Source organism: Nyctereutes procyonoides, unplaced genomic scaffold (genome assembly GCF_905146905.1).
Source record: "Nyctereutes procyonoides isolate TBG_1078 unplaced genomic scaffold, NYPRO_anot_genome, whole genome shotgun sequence".
NCBI lineage: Eukaryota > Metazoa > Chordata > Mammalia > Carnivora > Canidae > Nyctereutes > Nyctereutes procyonoides.
In genome coordinates, this window is record NW_026575135.1 from 13,230,996 (window position 1) to 13,253,044 (window position 22,049).

General features: G+C 42.2%; 1 protein-coding gene across 3 annotated transcripts in view; it reads right to left on the minus strand.

Moving 5' to 3' along the window:
* SLC44A1 (solute carrier family 44 member 1) overlaps positions 1-21,406 on the minus strand; it is a 190,180-nt gene extending 168,774 nt beyond the window's left edge. For all 3 annotated transcript variants that reach the window (XM_055301865.1, XM_055301864.1, XM_055301863.1), the window contains exon 1: positions 21,213-21,406. In XM_055301865.1, the coding sequence (XP_055157840.1) occupies positions 21,213-21,248 (36 nt within the window). In that variant the 5' untranslated portion in view covers positions 21,249-21,406. The remainder of the gene's footprint in view (positions 1-21,212) is intronic.
* Positions 21,407-22,049: the final 643 nt, after the last annotated feature.

Genomic DNA, 22,049 nt, shown 5'->3' on the forward strand with positions numbered 1-22,049 from the left:
ACAATTGCTCAAATAGCCTTAAGAAAAAAGATGGCCAACCAAAGAGACTGGGCAAAACCCAACAGTTTTAAAAATCCTAGGTAAATTCAAGCTTTGTCCTGTTTTAAAAACCCAACATTACAAAAACATCAGGACAGGATAAAAGATGACGTAGGGCTTTTGGTAGACTGCAAGCTAATGTAAGTGAAGTTATTAGAAAAGCTAATTCCACCTTGGGCAACATGAAGAATCCAAAAGGACTGACTTCATCTAGGTTAGTGAGCTCCTTTCTGTGCACCACACTTTAATGAAACTGTTAAAGTAGAATTCATAAAGACGAAAGAGATTTGGATAGCAAATCCAGTAAATGCTGACTTATTGAATACATGCATTTAACTCTGCTCTCTTCCAAAATGCCATTAAAATGACAGTAAAGGGACTTAAAATATTTGGAGCTTGGAAGTGGGTAGGAAAGACATAATTGACATACAAGAATCCAAAAACCTAAATTCCAAGTCAACAGTGAAAGCCTGGAAGCATACCAATGTATGGTATAAAAATCCCCCAAACCTCAGGAATTAGTCGTATATCATATCTCTAGAACTGGAGGTGACAGTAGACTTAAATGGGAGAATTTAGTGAAAGGATGCTCAAGAGCAGTTATACGGGGATCCCTGGGTGGCGCAGCGGTTTGGCGCCTGCCTTTGGCCCAGGGCGCGATCCTGGAGACCCGGGATCGAATCCCACGTCGGGCTCCCGGTGCATGGAGCCTGCTTCTCCCTCTGCCTGTGTCTCTCTCTCTCTCTATCATAAATAAATAAAAATTAAAAAAAAAAAGAGCAGTTATACGCTGTGTGCAGCTGAGCAACTAATAGCCCCTTGTCTCTCTAGACAGGTTATGGCCAGGGGTACTACATGGGAAACAAAAAACTTAGGTGGAAGTTTACATATTAACTATTGAGACCAACTCCCATCCAACTTCCTTTCCCCCCTGTATCCCAGAACTCTGGCAACCGGACTAGTAATGCCCTCCATGAGAAAGGAAGAAACTTCTTTGGAAAAATCTGACTAGTCCCAAAGATACTGACGCTGGACATTTCCCAAGGAAACGGCCCAGCCAGGCCACACCACAGTGGAGCCCAGTCAACTGTTTCCAAATGAATACAGTATTTTCAAACAGCCTTTTAGAGCCCCACACTTAAATAATGAGCAGATAGCTAAGATTACCAGACATTTAAGGCAAGTTTTAAGGTGAATGCAGAGACAAACAGAACAGAGTACATTAGAAGAAACAGATGATGCAGATAGAGAACTGAATTTAAAACAAATGCGTACACATATGCCCAGAGAGATAAGAACAGAAGATGCAAAAATAAAAAAGAACATTGAAGAGAACAAAATAAAATACCCTAGGAAATTAAGTTCCACAGCAGAAATAAAAATACAATAGAAATACTAAAAGATAAACTGAGGAAATCTACCAGAATGTGGAGAAGTCAAGGAGTTCAGAAATGATGAAGAAAATTAAGGAACAGGGTAAACAGATGGGGAAGAATCAAATAAAATTCAGGAAAAATTTGTCCAAGTGCAAAACACAGATTTCCAGATTTCCAGTGGTCAGCATAATGGATAAAAACAGATCCTCAAAAGACAAATCACTGAAAAATGTCAGAATACAGGTTACAAGGAAGATCCTAAAAGGCTCCAGAGAGAATAAAACAAGTTGAATACCGAAAAATCAAGAATCGGAATGGCAAGAGTCAACAGTCACCCTAGAAGCAAAAACAACAAAAGAACAACACATTCTAAATTCTGAGGAACAATAATTTCCAATCCAGAATTCTAAACCCAGCCAAATGTAAAACAGTTATGAAGTAAGAATAAAAACATACGAGGTATATAAAAAAAAATTACCTCAAGTATCCTTTCTCAGGAAACTACAGAAGGAGGTATTTTACCAAATCAGGGGAATAAACCAAGACAGAAAAGATCAGAACAGTAAAACTAAGGAAAGAAATCAAAGGTTTAAATATACAGAGAACTATACCACAATCACAAATATGAAAACTCAGTATTATTCAACAATTCTTCCTTAATTGATCTACAGCTTTAACGCAAGACAAATAAAAACCCCAGCAGGATTTTTTTTGGTAGATATTGACAAGCTGATTCTAAAATGTGTAAGGAAAGACAAAAGAACTCTAACAGCCAAAATAGTTCTTTAAAAAGCAGAAAAAGGTTAAAGGAATCACAGTACCTGACTTCAATATACAGTATAAAGCTACCATAAAACAGATGAATGGGGCCCCTGGGTGACTCAGTTGGTCAAGCGTCTGCCTTCGGCTCAGGTCATGATCCCAGGGTCCTGGGATTGCGCCCTATTTCAGGCTCCCAGCTTAGCAGAGAGCCTGCTTCTCCCTCTCCCTGCCATTGCCTCCGCTTGTGCTCTCTCTGTCAAATAAAAAATAAAATCTTAAAAAACAAACAAAAAAACCCCAGATGAATGTAACAGAATAAAAAGTTCAGAAATGGACCCACACGCATATATGGTTGATATCTGAAAAAGGAACAAATGAAATCCAGTGGAAAAAGTATAGCATTTTCAACAAATTGTACTGGAATAATTAGAAACCCATATGCAAAAATGCAAACAAAAAATCCAACTTATACCTCAAACCATCTACAAAAATGAACTCAAAATGGATCAGAGACCTTAATGTAACATGTAAAAACAGAAAATTTGAGGGCAGTGTGTTATCTAGTTGCTTGGCTGGGAAGTGATCCAAGGGTCTATCTATTCCTAACATACACTGTCAACCAATTTTATTGTTTTCAGCATCTTTTCTCACCTATGCCCTCAGTGATCCTCGGCCTCAGATTCTAAGTGATCTGGATCCATATTTATGCCATGCCAAGGAGTTTGGAGAAGGAGCAGAGACAAGTGCATATTGAATCTACCATGTTGACCACATTCACTGGTCTTGTTTCAAGCAGAGATGTTCTGAACTCTCCCCAGATCTTGCAGTTTGAAGGCAAAAAAGCAGCTTTCTTCCTCCAATTCTTTTTTCCCTTCTTCCTCCTTTCCTTCATTTTCCTTACATGAATTCATAAAATAAAGCCACACCGGCACTTTAAATATTTTTAAATAAATTTTTAAAAAGTACACAACATCCAGATAACTGGGACTCCAAAACAAGAAAGACCAAGGTAATCTCTGGTATGAAGGGAAATCTCAAATTAAGAGCTTTGAAATAGAGGCCTGAAAAGTGGCCAGCTCGGATTAGAGTTACAGGAGAGATCTAGTCAGGAAATTGAAATTGAAAAGAGTATCTAAAATACCTGAGCTGACTCAAAGAAATTCACACAACTAGGCAAGAATTTAGAGGTAGTCATTAAGTCCATAGAAAACTAAAAGCAAACAAAACAATTATCTCCAAGAGCAACAAAAGATTATGTAAGATTAATGAAATATTACATGATTCAGCTGTGAAGAGCATTTACATCGTCATAACGTAAAGCCTGAACACTGACCCAAACATTATGATAGGTCTACAGCAGATGGATAACAGGGACTGGAAGTGTCCACATGGGATGGTACAAAAAAGGGTGTTGCAAGAGAGCTCAATCTTCATCATCCATAACAGAGGCCAAAATTAATGTCAAAAACTGAAGAGCCAGGAGGTAGCAATAGAAGCATGCTAGAGATACAGAGGGAAAAGCAAAAGATTTAGTTCAAAGATTTGAAAGTGATGGCCTCAGGGCAACAAAAAATGGGGGAGGCTTAAAAAAAAGCTCCTGCTAGAAATGTTTCTTTAAAAATATATGCATGTATAGCTTTGATAGGAATAAAAAAAATTTAAAAATCAAAGCATAAGAGAGAAAAATGGGGGAGCCCAGAATAGTACAGGATCTGGAATCATGACATTTAGAAATAGTTGTATAAAGGTTTTTAAGTATAAAACACACACATACATTACTTGGCACACATTAAAGGTTGATTTCAGTTGTTCTATCTTCAGTTCAGTTATTTTATCTGGTTAAAGGGTGCAGAATCAGAACCAACCATAAAGTTGCATGGACACAAGAGCTCAGCTGTGCAAAAATGAAGACATTTCCACTAACTGCCTGAATGCAGAATTAAGTATCTCAAGAAGCAGTGAGTTCTCTGCTGATGGAAGTATTTAAGCAGAGCCTGAACAAAGTCCACTTAGTGGATATGATACTTTGGTGGGTTGGGCTATAGACCTCAAGTCTCTGACAGTTGTGGGATTTGGTAAAAGGATTCCATGTAATAATCTCCTTTGAGTTAGCAGCATTCTAAAGTAGGGCTAGGAACTCTGATAGGTAAGTTTAGGCACTTAGAACATGTGTGCCTCTTTCTTCTTTACCACCTCCACCTCCTCTCCTTTTAGCTTTTTATTTTTCATCTTGAAACTCTTAAATATATTTACATTTGTTAACAAATCACGTAAAATATTTTCGGAAACAGATACAGTGTAAATACTTAGAGAACAGAAGAGAAAATGCCCATTTGCGTGGGAGAAAACTGGAAGAGAAGACAAGAAGCTGGTCTGATGCAGCGATTAGAGACAACTGAAACCTACTCTGGGCCCTGTGGTTCGGTGGCTGTGGGACATTAACAGGTTACAGTATCCAGTCAGGTATGACAGTACCTGGGCTTCCTGGCAGGGTGAAAGGGGAGAGATCTGGGACTCAGTCTACAGATGTGGATAAGCAGCAAGAGCTACCAGAAATTAGTGAAAACAACCTAAGAATACCTTTGATTTGTTCTACTTTAAATAAAGTTACGATAACCTTGCACTATCAAAGAGCAAAAATCAGCTTAAATGTTGGTCATTTCAATGCAGGAATAATAAAAATATTAAACAAATGGGGCGCCTGACTAGAAGAGCATGTGACTCTTGATCATGAGTCGGAGCCCCACATTGGGGGTAGAGATTACTTAAATAAATAAAAACTTAAAAAAATATATATATATATATGTATTAAACACATTACAGGTACTATCTTTTCTATGGGACTGCCTCAGGAGTCAGTGTGACCTGCCTATGGACTTTAGGGAAGCTTTATTTTCTGGTAAAGGACAATATTTTTCCTCTTGCTCAGTGTAATAAAATACTACTGCACCTATAGACACAATAAATTTATCGCGTTTACTGAACTCCACGCTTAGTAGTTAAGAATTGACACAGATCATACGTCATAATGTCTAGTTCTAGCTATTTTTTTTAAAAGATTTATTTATTTTAGAGAGATAGCAAGAGCAAGAGCAGGGGCAGGGGAGGGGCAGAGGGGAAGGAAGAGAGAATTCTCAGGCAGACTCCCAGCTGAACAAGGAGTCCAACTTGGAGCTTGATCCCAGGACCCCAAGATCATGATCTGAGCTTAATTAAGAGTCGGCCGAGACTGCTAGCTCATATTTTTAAAAATTAGTTTAGGATCTACCAAGATTGATGCCTGCCTGGGTAGCTCAGTGGTTGAGCGTCTGCCTTTGGCTCAGGTTGTGATCTTGGGGCCCTGGGACCAAGTCCCTGCATTGGGCTCCCTGTGAGGAGCCCGCTTCTCCCTCTGCCTATGTCTCTGCCCCTCTCTCATGAATAAATGAATAAAATCTTAAAAAAAAATCTACCAAGAAATTATCAGTGCTTTACACACTGTAAACAAGTTTAACTTCTGGCTATTTAAGAAACAGGGGTGCGGGGCACCTGGGTGGCTCAGCGGTTGAGCATCTGCCTTTGATTCAGGTTGTGATCCCAGAGTCCCAGGATCGAGTCCCACATCGGGCTCCCTACAGGGAGCCTGCTTCTCCCTCTGCCTATGTCTCTTCCTCACTCTCTGTTGCTCATGAATAAATAAAATCTTAAAAAGAAAAAAGAGTTGCAGGTGTACCCCAACACTGTGGAAGCCCCTACACTCCTCTGTAGACTGTACACTTCTAGAGGCAAAGTCTCATTCTTGGTTAAAGTCAGTACTTACCAGCCTGACCAGCATACTCACCAGTAAACACTGAACTAAACCAAAGCATGTGACCAGCCTAGAATTTTCTATTTTACTAACATTCTTGACGCTTTTATTTTTTTCTTCTCAGTGCCTTCCCACTGGCTTCAGAGCTTCCTCACTGGTGCACCACAGTCACAGGCAGGGCTCAGTTCTGCTGTGCTTTTTGTCCTTCCAGTCACACTTTGAACAAAATACATAGGATCTGTGGCTGTACCCACTCTGCTCCCAGAAAGGCATCGTGAAGACAGGCCAGAGGAGCTTCCTTCACGCATTTTGCAACGTGAGCCAGTAAAAAAAGAAAGGGGGAGGGGGCAGGAGGCAGAAGGGAAGGGGCTTCATTCCCATAAATCCATCAACCAGTGCTGATTACCTAGCATACTTAGGTATGGACCAGCTGGAGGTCTCTAGTTTATGATGTGCTTTTTTTCCCCCCTAACTTGCTAGCATTAAGGTCTTTACCAAGACTTCATTATAATGAAGGGAACACATGCTAACAAGGTCAGGTTCACAATCACAAGGATTAAAACAAGCATTTAGAATAATGGCTTATTGTAATTTTCAGGTTCATTCACATTTCCTCTCCACCACAGGTTATATTTAATAGTAATTTTGACAAGTATCATTAGCATCCTAAACTGTTAGCCCCTGAATACCCCATGCCCCCATCACATTTATTCAGTGTTCATTGAGAATCTATTATTTGCTTAGCCCCTCCCTATAGCTTCATCTCCATCCTCAATTCTTTCTCCAACAAAAGACAGCATCGGATCACCAGGTCTCATCTCTGGATGGCCCTTTGGAGTGTTTAGCAGCAGACCTAGAGGAAAGAAGAAAACCCCCAAGCACAAATGTCTAGTGCCCTCTCTAGCTCCTGGCCCAGCTGGCCTCAGAGTAGTCCAGATTCCCAAGTTACAAACTGGTTGGCTCCTTTTTAAACTATTAACTCCTCCCCAACTTCTTGGGAGATCTCAAGCTACAAATTTGAGAAATAATTCACATGAAGGCTTTTAGATTATAATACAGTAGAGTGACTTGAAATTTATTTACATTGTCCTGTCAATATTTTAAAGAACATGAGGTTTCAAATGTGGTTTCAGATCTGCTGAGCACTTCTACCTAAGGGCTACCTATCTGTGTTGCTACCACTCTCTCTTTTGTTGTCACTTAAGAGAATTGAGAAGAAATACTCCAAGAACTATTTCTCAAAGTGTGTTCTGCATAATAGTTCCTCAAGATGTGATGAAAGGGGCACCTGGCTGATTCAGTGGAAAATGCTTGCAACTTTTGATCTTGGGGGTTGTGAGTTTGAGTCCCATTGGAGGTAGTTTACTAAAAAAATAAATATACTTAAAATAGATGTAATGGAAAAAAAGTTTATGGTCAAATAATTTCAAAAAGGTCAGTTATGCAAAGTTAAATTGGTTTCCTGGGGTTGGGGATGGGAAGTATGTAGCAATGACCCTTTAATACACTGATATGCACTGTGACCCAAACAAAAGAGGTAAGGAAAGGGAGATGTTGGGGAGGTGGTATGGAACGAGCAAGAACTTCCCAACTTTTCTGACCTTAGAACCCTTTTCTTGGATGATCATCTAGTAGCTCTGGTGTTGAGGAAGCACATCCTTGGAAGAAACCCTCAAGGCATTCTTAGCTAAGTAACATTTGTATCCTTAATGTGGAGCACCACCCCTGGAGCATAGAACCTGATAAGTAGCCAGTAGGAGGGTATGGGAAAGTGAGAGAAACATGCCTTTCTACTAGCTCTTGGCTTACCTTCTCAGATTAAATTATAAACTTTTAAAAATTATCACTATCTATTTAAAAACAGAATTGTATTCAATTTTAACATGAAAGTATTCAAGTATTATTTCTAAACTTTCACAACTGAAATCTACTTCTACCACCTGTGTCTATTCCAAAATGTTTTTCTTGATGTAGAAGAATGGTTAGTTTCAATATGTATTTAATACGCTAGACCTAAAACTTGATATCCTTAGAATTGTCTTCCAACACTTGATGTTTTTAGACTTGTCATGAAAATACAAAATCACATGCAAAACAGATTTGAAAAAACTTCAGAGCCTAGAAGGAATAAAACTCTCTTAAATATGCTGAGTTTTTAAAGTATAATTTAGTTTGGTTTTTTTTTTTTTTTAATCCAGCTTTTGCCCTGGTGGTGAAAATCTCTGCCTTCGTAATTTGATCCTAATGTGCATGCTAATCATTTGTGCTACAAAGTCAACTTCACTGTGGCCATTTTCTTCACCCTTTCCTTTCTTACTGCTCTCCAGAGCCTTGTTGGTACTATTAAATAACACCAGCATCAATTACATTAACCCTTTTAGAGGTCATGGACCTCCAAAGACTGACTAAATAAACATATATTCCTTATTTAAAACTATATTCTCAACAATCTGAATTATAGGGAAAAGGACACAATTATAGTCACATTTAGTAAACTTACTGCCATGATAGACTTGTTCAGACTCAAGGTCTTAGAAGAATCTGTAAAAGGGCCCAGGCATGAATACACGGTAGTCAAAGGTCCCTAGAGTCTGAGGTTTATAACCACCACTTATGCAGACCACATACTCTGCTCCAAATTGTCATTCCAGACCTTTGGGGTACGCTGATTTAAAACCAACACCTTCCGGGCACCTGGGTGGCTCAGTCAGCTAAGCTTCTGACTCTCAATTTTGACTCAGGTCATGATCTGGGAGTCCTGAGATCAAGCTTACCTTGGGCTCCGTGCTCAGCAGGGAGTCTTCTGGAGATCCTCTCCCTCTGCCCCTCCCCCCTCCCCAATCTCTCTCTCAAATAAATAAATAAATCTTTAAAAAAAATAAAATAAAACCAACACCCTCCCCTATACACACATACTTTAATGTGAAGGTAAATAGTATATTCAATCTATGAATTTAAGCGACAGAAAAGTGGTGTCTGAGGTACATTTAATATACTATTCAAACGTAGTAGAGAGAAACGAATGTGCAGGAGGAAATGCTTTCAACTACATGCTTTCAACTACTCTGGACTTGACAGTACTTAGGGGAAGTTGGGAGATGCCTAGGTGGCTCAGCTGCTGAACATCTGCCTTCAGTCTAGGGTGTGATCCTGGGGTCCCAGGATCAAGTCCCACATCGGGCTTCCTGCATGGAGCCTGCTTCTCCCTCTGTCTGTGTCTCTGCCTCTCTCTGTGGGTCTCTCATGAATAAATAAAACAATTTTTTAAAATAAAAAAATAAGGGAAGTTGGCCAAACTGCCTAAGCTTTCTCAGCCTCAGCTTCCTCATCTATAAAATGGGGCTAACACTGCTACTCCTCCCAGAGTTGTGAGAAAAAAAATGAAATTTATTGTATGAGAGCAGATGGGGATTCAGCACAGGGAAACCCCTAGTCAACGACCAGTCATTACTCATTCTCTAGTTGTCTACTCTCGTATTTCATGCCCTCTCCTTCCCCTCAGAGATCACCCATCCTGAAAGCATCCACTCAATGCACATGACTTAAAGCATTACTTGAAATCCAGTTCTGGGTCTTCCATTGCCTATGGGAAACTGCTAGCTATATGGAGCTATCAGTATCGCCTCAAAACTCAGTCCACACAAAATTAAACTCATCTTCCCTTCCCCACATACTGGTGTCCATCTCCACTTGTGATGCCTAGTATAATACCCTTCCTCCATTATATGGCATTCTAAACTGGTTTTATCCCTCTCCTTCATCCCACATACCCAGATAAATCAGGAAAGTCTGTCCTATTTCAATTCCATGATATATCTTCTCTGTTACCCATTTGGGAAACACTAGATTGTTTGGTCCAAGATAGTGAGCAGCTTTGTGGGGTGGCATCTGTTTCCCCTTCTCCTACTTTGAGCACAGGCAAGGCTGTCATATTAATCTTCCTTAAATCACTCTGAAAACCCTTCCATGGCTGCCTATTTCCTTCCCTTCAAATATTAATGCCTTCCCTACAATATGACCTCTTCTCTCTACTCGGGCAAGGTCTCCTTTGCAGTATGCTAAAGGCTCCCTTGCCTTTATTCAAGCAATTCCTTTCATTGGAATGCCTCCTCTCTCCCTGTTTTCTACTGAAATCTGACTATCCCCTCCACTCTTTCTAAGCTTTATCCTTCAAGGCCAGATCAATGGCCATTTTCAGGTAGCCCACTCACCAACCGGTCCATCTTTTCTTGTTTTCCCCATTCCCTGAATTCCTAAGCACCCAATTTAGCTCTCATTATTGCTATTTCACCCTTAGCACTCATCTTCCTGACATAATTGAAAATTTTTAGAAGTCAGGGTCCCTTTTCCCAAACCCACACAGGATTTTTTTCAGGGCAGGATTAATGTATACAAAGACATCTGACAGATTTAGTTTCCATTAATATCATAATGGTGGAGACATTTTCATGGGTTGTGCAATCTGCTATAAGCCTATGAGACAGGTTTTATAATTGTTCCCATTTTACATCTGGGGAAAGTGAGGAGCCAAATGTTAAAAGAATTTAGTCCAAATAAACCAGCTGGTGACAGAATTGAAATTCAAACCCATGCAGTCTGGCTATACAGCCATTACTCCCATCAGTATAAGAAGGTGTTCAATTCTATGGATTCTAAATAGCTCTTCAGGGTAACAGTAGGGAAAGGATATCTTATAAGGAAGATAGAAGGCCACTAAAGCATCATTAAGCTGGGGATGGGAAATGAGACACATATAATACACTTTTTTTAGCATAAAAGAAATTTTACACCAAAAATGTTATATTTAAAATTAAATTCTTTTGCTATTATAAATAACACCAAAAGGAAAGATTCTTGCATATAGTATTTATTGTACTTCTGGAGTACTAAATAAGGGATGTCAACTGCTTTTTATGGCTTTCAATGTATGTCATCAAACAATGTCCCAAGAGAGTCATTCCAATTTATTCAGCAAATCAATAAAGTACACTTGAGTCAAAACCACATGAGCAATTAATATTCTGTTAACTTTTACCAAAGTTGCAGGTGTGAGAGTCTCTGTACTTTCAGTTAATTTGATTATCTGTAACACTGAACACATTTACATATTAGTTTACTATTTCCTCTTCTGTAAATTAGCTATTTGTTGCAGAGATGCATTTTTATGAGCTCTTTACATCATAGATATCCTAAATAATGTGAACCTTCAGCTTTTTTATTATTTAAACAAAAAGAAAAAAAAAAGAAATTAAACAGGAGGGAAAGAAAAAAAAAAGGCGCTCTCTCTTCCTTCTGTCCTAGTCTATTCCACTCAGTATTATGACTCCTGATGCGTCAGGGAGGGGTGTGAAGAAGAAAAAAGAAAATGTAAGAGAAAAGAGAATAAATGAGTACTGAATAGACAAAAACACATATGGAAGAGGTAGAAAGGAAACTGAGAGCCATAGGGAAGAGTTTATACTAACCCCCAAGATTCTCTTGGGGAATCCATGGACTTGGGAGAATATTAATGAGCTACTTCACCATCATTCCAACCTTAAATGGTCTTCTTTATCCTGAAGCTATCCTGACCTCAGAACAGGAAAGAGGCAGTGGGGTTGGTAAAAGAAATAGGGGCTTCAGTGGTGGCTAGAGCAGTATTACTGGGAGAACGGGAAGATAATTGTGTGACTTTCAGCTATGAACTGTGAAAAGTCTTATAATGGAGCTATAAGCAAAATGTTAGGAAACACTACAGAGGTGTGACTTCACAGGCAGAAGAAAATGGCAAAACCATGTAACAGGTACTATTGGCTGACATACTCCGTCACCATCCCCACCCTCTGCACTGCTGGCAGATTTCTAATTTTGTTCCAGTGTTGCTCCACCCTCCACTTGACTCCAGGAAATCCTGGTGAGCCCAAGCCAACCAATTACAGGGTTCTTTGCCTCCCCCTCGCTAGAAATTGTTTAGGGATGAGTATGCAGCCCTCCCTATCTCCTCCTACAGGGAAACCACTGGAGGTTGTTGGCTCAGCAAAAGAAGGTCAGAAGAGCCACATCCATCTTGGGATCATGAGGGCAGATAAGGAAGGAGAAGCTGCCTAATTTAAACAATTTTTTTTTTAAAAAAAGCAAAGAGGGAAGTTAGGTCCTGGTTGACATCATCAAGCCATTAAACTAACCAACCTAGTAGACACCCTACCTCTCAATTTATGAGAGATTAATTTTTTAATGTAACTATTTTTTGTTAAGATTTTACTTATTTGACAGAGACAGAGCACAAGCAGGGAGAGCTGCAGGCCAAAGAAGCAGACTCCCCACTGAGCAGGGAGCCCGATGTGGAGCTTGGTCCCAGGACCCCAGATTCATGACCTGAGCCAAAGGCAGATACTCAACCACTGAGCCACCATGCGCCCCTGTTTTAGCTACTTAGATTTAAGGTTTATTTCTTACAGCTGAATCATCCTAAGTGGTTCATAATGAAAAATCTTACAAGATCATCATCATTATCACAATGCTACAAAAAAAAAAAGCAAATTTTCATATCTTCACTGCTACTAGAGTATCAAGAAGTAACCATCTATTTCCAGTTTTTCTTCTTGCTATTTTCTTTAACATTATACTAAAGTATCCAGAAATCAAACGCTTCTGTTTAACAATTTTCAGTGTATCTAGCAACCTCAAAAATTAGACTAAAAATAGCTTTGAAGGGTTTCCTTTCTAAATAAATGTTCAAATAGTTGTTTGTGAGATGTTATAGAAAACTAAAAAGAGTAATATTATTTTCACATGATAAATTCCAGTGGTTTATCAACCAAATGTTTTTTAAGTAAATTCTATTATACAACTGATACAAAATTAAAAAGGAGTCTATTAGGGCACCTGGGTGACACAGTCTGTTAAGCGTCCGACTCTTGGTTTCAGCTCAGGTCATGATCTCAGGATTCTGAGGTGGAGCCCTGCATACATGGGGTTCTGTGCTCAGCACAGAGTCAACTTAAGACTCTCTCCCAGGGTACCTAGGTGGCTTAGTCAGTTAAGGACCTCCCTTCAGGTCAGATCATGATCTCAGGGTCCTGGGATTAAGTCCCATGTTGGGCTCCCTGCTCAGAGGGGAGTCTGCTTCTTCCTCTCTCTCTGTCCACACCCCCCTCTAAAATAAACAAATCTTTAAAATAGAAAAAAAAAAAGAGTCTATCTCAGGAAAAAATAAACTAAGACCTCCCCCACCACCAATGAGCATATTAAAACATACTGAAAAGGGATGCCTGAGGTTGCTCAGTCGGTTAAGCATCTGCCTTCAGCTCAGGTCATGATCCCACGGTCTTGGGATAGAGCCCCAAGTCCAGCTCCCAGAACAGCAGGGAGTCTGCTTTTCCCTCTCCCCCTCCGTCCCACCTGCCCCACACTTGTGCACCTTCTCTCTCTCAAATAAATATTAGGAAAAAAAACTACTGAAAAGTGCAAATCACTCTCAAAAATCACTTTTTAAAGAGTACCAAGTTTGACACAATGCATAAATTTAAAATTGGAACATCATGCTGTGCTAAATTCCAAATAAACGAGAAAACAAAAAGTACTAAAAGGGAAGAAATATTACTGTACCAGAAACTTTAACCATTTCCAGAGTGAATTCCCACAATAGAAATAACAATGCCTCTTTAACAACTGAAGTTTTTACCATTCAAACACTTTTTCTTTGTAACACTACACATAAAGTCCTATCCATTTGTGCCTGTTATAAAAACATCAGCACTGTAAATCCAACTGGCCCATTATTAGAGTGGACCAGTGTTTTCCCATCCACCTTGACACAGGAACTTACACCTCTTTAATAAGTCCCCTTGCTTCATGTGAGATGTATATCTGCAACATACAAGCTGCTGAAGAATGCTGCTGAAGATGCTATAGAGAATATTCTTCGAAAGTATCCCTTTAAAAAAAGTATCATATTGAATCTTAAAATAGCAGAATTGCTAAGGTAGGAGTTCATCCACATCCATCCATGGGAAAAAGAGAACCTTTGCTAATTTGTTCAAATATTTCCTGAGCACCTATTATGTACTGGGGATCAATCTAGCACAGAGAATAACAGCAATGAACAAAAGAGACATGGTCCTACTCTTCGTCAGCTTGGTCTAGCCCAGGGGTCAGCATACGTTTTTGTTTTTTTTTTTAAAGGCCACAGAATAAATATTGACACTTGTAGACTACAACCTTGCTTTGCAGCATGAAAGCCGCCACAGACAATATGTAAATGAATGAGTAGGATCGTATCCCATTAAAACTTTGTGGACAATGAAAGTCAAATTTCATACAACTTGTGTGAAATAAATTATCATACAATAATCTTTTGATTTTTTTCAACCATTTAAATACACACACACACACACAATTTTGGCATTCTTAGCTTGCAAGCCATATAAAAAACAGGTAGCTGTCCAGATTTGGCCCATGGACTATATAGTTTTGCCAACTCTCAGGCCAGACAATATCAATTGTATAATTATTTGTTTATTATTTTAAGCATTCAAAGGGAAACTACTTAAGGCTATGAGAATTTATTGAGGAGATGTGGCCTGGTTTGAAAGATCAGGGGAGTCTTTTCCAAAGAAATGACTGGAAGGCTAAAACTTAAGAGTAAGTAGCCAGCCAAAGGCCAGGAAAAAAACAAAGAATCTTCCAAACAAATGAATAGCAAGTGGGAAAGGTCCTAAAGGGAGAAGAAATACAATCTACTGAGGAGTCTGTGAGGTTGGAGCACAGAGTATGATGCCTGGCATAAGAGGACAATGACACTGGAGAGAGGGAGACCAGCCAACAAGGAGTCTTGTTGGTTAAGGTCAGAGATTCTGGTCTTTGTCCTAAAGGCCATCAGAAACCATTAAAGGGTTTTAAGCAGGAGAGGGACGCAACCAACTCTGGATTTTTTTAAAGATCACTAAGAGTACAGTACAAAGAAAAATTTGAAGGGGGCATGAATAATACAGGGAGATCTATAAGCAAGGGTCTGGCCAGATGATGGAGGCTTAGACTGGGGTGCTGGCAGTTGAATTTAGGAGGTAAAAGAAGCAAAACGTGGTGACTAGAGGAGGAGAAATGAGAAGTAGGCTCCTGTATGCCTCAGTTTCCAGCTTTCACACCAGGATATTGGTATCCTTCAGTGAACCAGAGATTCTGAAAAGGATGTGTGTGTGTACAAATTTTGAGTTCAGTTTTTGACAAGCTGAGTTTGAGCTGCCTCTAAGATATTCTAGTGGAAGTGCTAAGTCATCAGCTGGATATTAGGATCAGAGGCCAGAACAGAGTTTCTTTCAATTCAGTAATTCATTTTGGGAATTGTCAGCATACAGACTGTAATTGAAACCATAAGAGGGGATGAAGTTACCTAAAGAAAGGTATGTTCTCCATGGTTTTCAACCTTGGCGGCAGAGAAGAATCACCGGGGAAGCTTCAAAAAATTGTGATGCCCACGCAGTGACCTAGAACCAGTGAAATCAGAATCTCTGGGAGTAGGACCCAGGCATTACTGTTTTATTTTGTTTTTAAGGATTTTATTTATTTGACACATAGAGAGAGAGAGCACAAGCAGGCGGAGAGGCAGAGAGAGGAGGAGAAGTGGGCCCCGCACTGAGAAGGGAGCCCAACGCAGAGATGCAGGGCTCGATTCCAGAACCCTGGGATCATGACCTGAGCTGAAGGCAGAGGCTTAACGGATCAAGCCGCCCAGGCATTAGTGTTTTTTTAAGTTCTCCAAGTGCTTCTAATATACAGCCAAGGTTGCAAAGATAAGACTTAAAACATTAAGAATTAACTGTACTACAAAAAAAGCAAGAGATTAAGAGTAGGCTTCTAGTCCCAGCTACATCACAACATATTTCTCTGACATCAGACTACTTCATAGCTTCTCAGTTCTAGTTTAGCTCAACAGAAAAGTGAGACAATAGGACTGGTTTATCTCTAATATCCCCTAAAGTCCCAAAAATCTGAGCCAAAGTTACAACATGGAAATATTTTTCTTCTTGGAAGGTGGGGGGTGGGGGCAGGAGGGGGTGGAGGGTTATATGCAAAAACAGCTATTAACCAATTACCAGTAGCATAATAGAGAATGTATTTTTATAAATAATTATCCTCTCAAGCCAATAACATTTCTAAATGATAGGATGAACACATCAAATAGTATTTGGTAGTATTTTTAAGCCTGGGAACATTCTAGCTAGACTACTTTTGCTATAGTATGTTGTTCCACAGCTAGAAACTACAGGAAGTTCAAAATGGTGGCATGACTTTAACTTGGAAATTCCTTAATTCAGAATTGTATTGAATGGATCTTTCTTTTTTTTTTTTTTTAAGATTTTATTTATCCATTCGACAGAGAGAGAGAAAGCATAAGCATGAGGAACAGCAGAGAGGATCCAGCCCCACTTCCAGTTCCCGAAATGAGGCTGGATCCCAGCGCCCTGGGATTGTGACCTGAGCCTAAGGCAAAAGCTTAACAGACTGAGCCACCCAGGTGCCCCAGTGGAACTTTTCTAAAGACAGAGTAAGCTGCAATGTAAGATTTGGGAAGCATGCATGTGAACACAGAACTGCAATCCAGAAACCAGGGTTAAAGTTTGGATCTGTCACTCGGTAGTTGACTTCAGCCAAGTTTCCCAACCTCCAACTCCTAATTTCCTCAGCTGTAAAATGAGAGTAGAGTCAACTTCAGAATTACTATAGAAATTAATACCTGAAAATGGCTGTGGAAAATAACGGTACAAAAAGCATTACCATTTTTACATTACTTTCCAATTTTTATTATTTTTATTTATTTTTATTTTTATTTATTTATGATAGTCACAGAGAAAGAGAGAGAGAGAGAGAGAGGCAGAGACACAGGCAGAGAGAGAAGCAGGCTCCATGCACTGGGAGCCCGATGTGGGATTCGATCCCGGGTCTCCAGGATCGCGCCCTGGGCCAAAGGCAGGCGCCAAATCGCTGCGCCACCCAGGGATCCCCATTACTTTCCAATTTTAACAGTAACTTTGATTTACATATTTTGAGGAGTGGGTCTTCCATACTAACAGCAGAGCACTCAGAAGTAGGAAAAAAACAAAACAAAACAAAACAAAACACATCTTCATGCCATGACTTTTTAATCCCTAGTTGGACCAAGTCTACTTTCCTGGACATATTTTAATGGAACAATTTAGTTTCTGTTGGGAAATCCCATCACACTCTTCAAATGCCATTTTTATCATCTGACTCCAAATTCCACAAAGTAGATGGAGACTACAGTATTACTAAAATCTGTTAAGGAACAGTTAACATACTCAAAAGTTAACCAGTATTAGTGAACCACTTGGCTGTTTTTTATTACTCCCTCAACAAGATGTAAGAGCTAGAAAAAGACAGTTAAATTTATAGCTCTCAGTTTGAGGACCATGGGACAAGACAATAGACAAGCACTATTTCTCCTAAAGTCAGACAGACCAGAGGCGGTTTGTTCAACCAGAAAGACACTCCTCTATCTTTCTCACAATTTCTAAGGTTAGAACCAAAGGACACAGAACTTCAGAGCACTTGCAAAATCTCCTGGCCTCCAAAGCACTGCTGTGAGAAATAATGATCTAGCCATTAACGACAAAGACTTACGGCAATTTGCTAAGTAATCTTTGGAAAGCCTGCTTCATTCAAACGGGTTTGTCAATGGAAAAGAACATTTCATAAATCTGAAGATTTACAAGTGAACTTTGAAGTTTAACATTACAAGAATAGAAATTATGTCAGGTTATAACAGAACAAACGAATTATGGAGAGTTGGAATAAATTTTAAGAGTCTTAGGGAAGATTAGTGCTGTAAAAAGAAACTCAAGACTATCTCAACTTTTATGTTCCCTTCAAAGAGATTTTTAAGCAAAGGCTATCATGTGTTTGGCTTGTTTTGAGCAGCTACTAATATTAGCAAATAACTCATAGTGGTCACTAATAAAAATCATAATTAAGAGTTCTATAAGAGCCCTGACTCACTAGATATTCTTAAGATTCTTAGATGTACATAACTGATACAGCACAAATTATTCTGCCAATAATTTGCTCCTTCCGCAATGAAATGCAAGTTAGTATAGAATGTGACACTTTCCTTTGATCTAAATCCTAAAACAGGGTAATTATTTTGATGGCAAATTATGATATCCAGACACTGCCAAGAAAATGAAAATAATACCAGGACAGGCTAAAAGAGACGAAACAGTTGGGAAGGCCATAAACTCTTTCATGAGAGTCTACAACATAGCAAGAGACTAGGAGGAAATATAAATTACATTTCAAAAGTGAATCGCTACTACAAAAAGGAAACGTACTATATTTACATTGATAAAACCTGCCAGAGCTTTAAAATTGCTGACGATACCACTGAGAAAAGCTAAGCTGAACTGCAGAGTACCCCGAAGCACGTTGTTTTGATGTGCTGTGCAGGTTATCATTAGAGTTTGCAGACAAGCTTTTTAAAGATGTTACAGCCACTGCTCCAGCTAAAATATAGGCATTGAGCAGAGCACCAGGAGAAAAGGAAAATCCTGCTCAATTTTGCAAACTGATGGTGCCATTGACAGAATAGGAAGGAACGTGGGAAAGGCAGGTCAGTTTTAACTTAAACAGTTCAAATTTGAGCTTCAAAGAGGATAGCTTGATAGAATTAGTCAACCAGCCTATGGAAGTGAAAACAGCACATGGGTCAGGGCTGGACTCATATTCAATGCTATTTGCAGCCAGATGTTCAAATGTGTGTACATAATTCTGTTTACTGAATATTGCTGAGCAACTATTCTGTACAAGGTATATAACAGTGAGGCACTGCAATGGATACAAAAATGAGAAAAACAAAAACAGTTCCTATACTCAAGAAGCTTACAGACCAGTAGAAGGGATGAAAAGAAACCTATTCTGCCTGAAATTACCGAGGCCTCCAAGAGAGGTTCAAAGTGATGCGAAGTTGCATTCCTATTTTGTTTCAACATAATATATATAGATATATTATTCTAAATCCAGAAATACTCCTGAAAGGGGCATTTAAATGCCAGTAGACTGGTAACATTTCACAAATGAAGAATGATGCCAAAATCTCAAATTTAAAAAAAAAAAAAAAAGAGCTCTTTGGCACAAAACCTGCTCCTCAATGCTCCACTGAACACTACAAGTCCCTAAAGCTGAACTTAAAGGCATGTGACAGCTGTCAATTGGTTATAGGAATCTAGAGAAAAAAAAAATGCACCCCTGAGGGTGCATGACATGCATCTTGTCTGTAGAACGTGGCATGAAGGAAACAGTGACTACAAGAGGAGGAAAAGGCAAAGAAAACGTATGTGACAGCATTCTGAAAAGTAAGATGTGGAGCTAGTCAAATGCAAGACCTATGATTAAAGCAGAGTTTTGGTCCAGCGTTCCTCCCTCCCAATTTTAACTGTTCACACACTGAACAAGCCATCTACAAACTATCAATAATTTCCTGCCTTAAAGGCATTTCACCACCAAAAGAGGATGTAAAGTAGCCCAGCTCTTAAAAGAAAAGCAGTATGAAAACACCTTTTTATTGAAAATAATATGTAAGTAAATGTTAGACGAATAGCACTCAATTAGATTCCCCCTCCCCCAAAACTCCCTAAGCAGTGGAAAGGTATTGTGTAATCCCACACCTTTAACTGTTAATACGAAAACCCTGGTCTATCGACCTCTGCTCCATAGCACCAACCACACATAGTTTTCTCTGCTATTCCAACTAAATAGGAAGGTTTAACTAACTAAACCAATCAGCCTGACTGTGATCCTAGTAGGGGAGGGGGGGGGGAACCAGTAAGCAAACACCCCCCCCAAAAAAAAAAAAGAACTGGACAAATGGGTTGGATACTTGATAAAACATAAATGTCCTCCATTCATCTGCAATTCTAGTCATTTTCTAACAGATCTCAGATTTTCAGAACAAGTATGCAGGTTATTTAAAACTGAGTTATATATAGTCATTTAGCAGCAGCAAAATACTTCTGGCATTATCGCAGATGCTAGATCTCTGGAGGAAATTTTTTTTTTTCCCCAAACTAGCATTTTTTTTCTTCACCAAGAACCAACCAGCCTTTATTTCTAAAAACAAGAGCCCTTGTCTCCCCCAAAACAAACAAACCAAAGACCACAGTTAAATTCTACGCTAATGAAACTGTGAGATCACATCCCAGGCGTTGTCAGAGCCTATTTTTCATACACCACCGCCAGACAGTTTGATGCAGTATTCCTGATGGCTTTTTATCGTATTTGTAAATACACTCACTAATCCACTAAATTAGGTAATTTACAAACAGGTCCTCTCAGTTATTAGAGGCCAGCAGTCAAGTTCCATTACATCTGATCCTTATACAGTTGTCTAAACATTTCCACCCAGGTTCAAGGCTCGGATCGGCAAGGGAGAGGGAGGTGAGCGAAATCTGGATGGGGGCAGGGTGGAAGCTGGGAGAAATCTCTGCATCTCAGCCCTCGGCGACAACATTCAGCCAGTGCCCACAGAAAAACTAAATTCGGCACCTCTTCCTCCTGTTACACTGGCAACAAAGAGGGAGTTTCCGTAACGCTCCCGTCACCCACCAGGTGCCCAATCTCCTGCCCGGCTTAGCGGCAGCGCTCCCGCAGGGGCCTCGGGTGCGCAGAGGCCGCGGAGCCGGGGTCGGGGCACGGGGGGATGGGGCGCACGCCGGGCCGGTGGGGACCGGGCGGCGGGCGGCGGGCGGTGGAGGGGCTCGGGAACGCGCTCCAGCACTTGGACCCGGGGTCGGGGACCACGAGCAAGGGGCAGAATGAATGCCTGATGGAGCAGAAACTGGAATAAGGTGGCCAAGGGGTGAAGAGCCCACGCTGGGGGCACTCCGCCTGGGGGCACAGCACGCGGCCGGCGGATGGGGAAGGGGAGCCTCCCCGGGGATGCGAGGAGAGGCGCGGGCCCGGAAGACGGGGACCGGGTGCCACCTGGGGCACAGCAGCGGGCAGGCGCCCGGGCCGCCTCTACCTGCAGGCGGCGGGACGGGCCGCTCAGGTGTGACTGGGAAGAGGAGGCCAAGTCGGGAAGGCGCCCGCAGAGCCGGGGGGGGGGGGGGGGGCGCAGAGGCGGCGCGGGGGCACCTGCGGGGGCACCTGCGGGGGCACCTGCGGGACAGGCGCCCTCCGGAGTGCGCGGGGGGCCGAAGGGGCGCACGGGCGGGGGAGGCGTCCGGGCGGGCGTCCGGGAGGCGGGAGCCCCTCACCTGCGCGGCGGAGGAGGCGGAGCTGCAGCAGCCCATGGCGGGGCCGGAGGAGCCCGGAGGCGGCGCCCGGCGCGCAGCTACGCCCCGGAGCCCCTCGGCATGCGAGCCGGCGGGCGCCCGGGGAGGGCGCGGCCTGGCCCCGCACGGCGCGGCGGCTCGGGCGGCGGCGGCTCGGGCGGCGGCGGGGCGCTCAGGACGCGGCGCGGCTCGGGGCGGGCGCCGGCCACATCCCCCGGCGGCGGCGGCGGCGGCGGCGGCGGCGGCGGCGGCGGCGGCGGCGGCGGCGGCGGCGGCGGCGGCGGCGGCGGCGGCGGCGGCGGCGGCTGCGCGGCTCCTGCTCCGCTCCTGCTGCTGCAGCTGCTCCCCAGCGGAAAGGGGCGGGCGGCGGCGGCGGCGGCGCCTCCCCCTGTCCCCCGCCTCCCGCCTCCCGCCTCCCGCGCCCAGTCCCTCTCCCGCTCCCTCTCCCTCTCCCGGGCCGCCGCCTCCTCCGCGCCGCGCGCGTCTCCCATCAGACTCCCCGCCCCCCAGTGCAGCGCCGCGCCGACAGCCGGGCGGCGGCGGCCCCAACGAGCCCGGGCCTTTCGGCGCGCGTCCGAGCCTGCGCAGGGCCGAGCCTCTTTGGCGGTGGCACCGAGGCACGGCGCTGCCTCGGAGCCGGAGGGCGCCGGGGGCTGTGGCGCTTCCGGACCCGGGAGGCTCCGGCGAGGCTCGTGCGCTGCTCGCTCGCCCTGCTCGCTGGGCGCGCAGCCCGAAGACCCCGCTGGCACCTCCCTGCTTCCGCGGTGGCTTCTTGGCCCGAGAGGAAAGTGTACACACTCGACCTTGCCTGGTGACGGA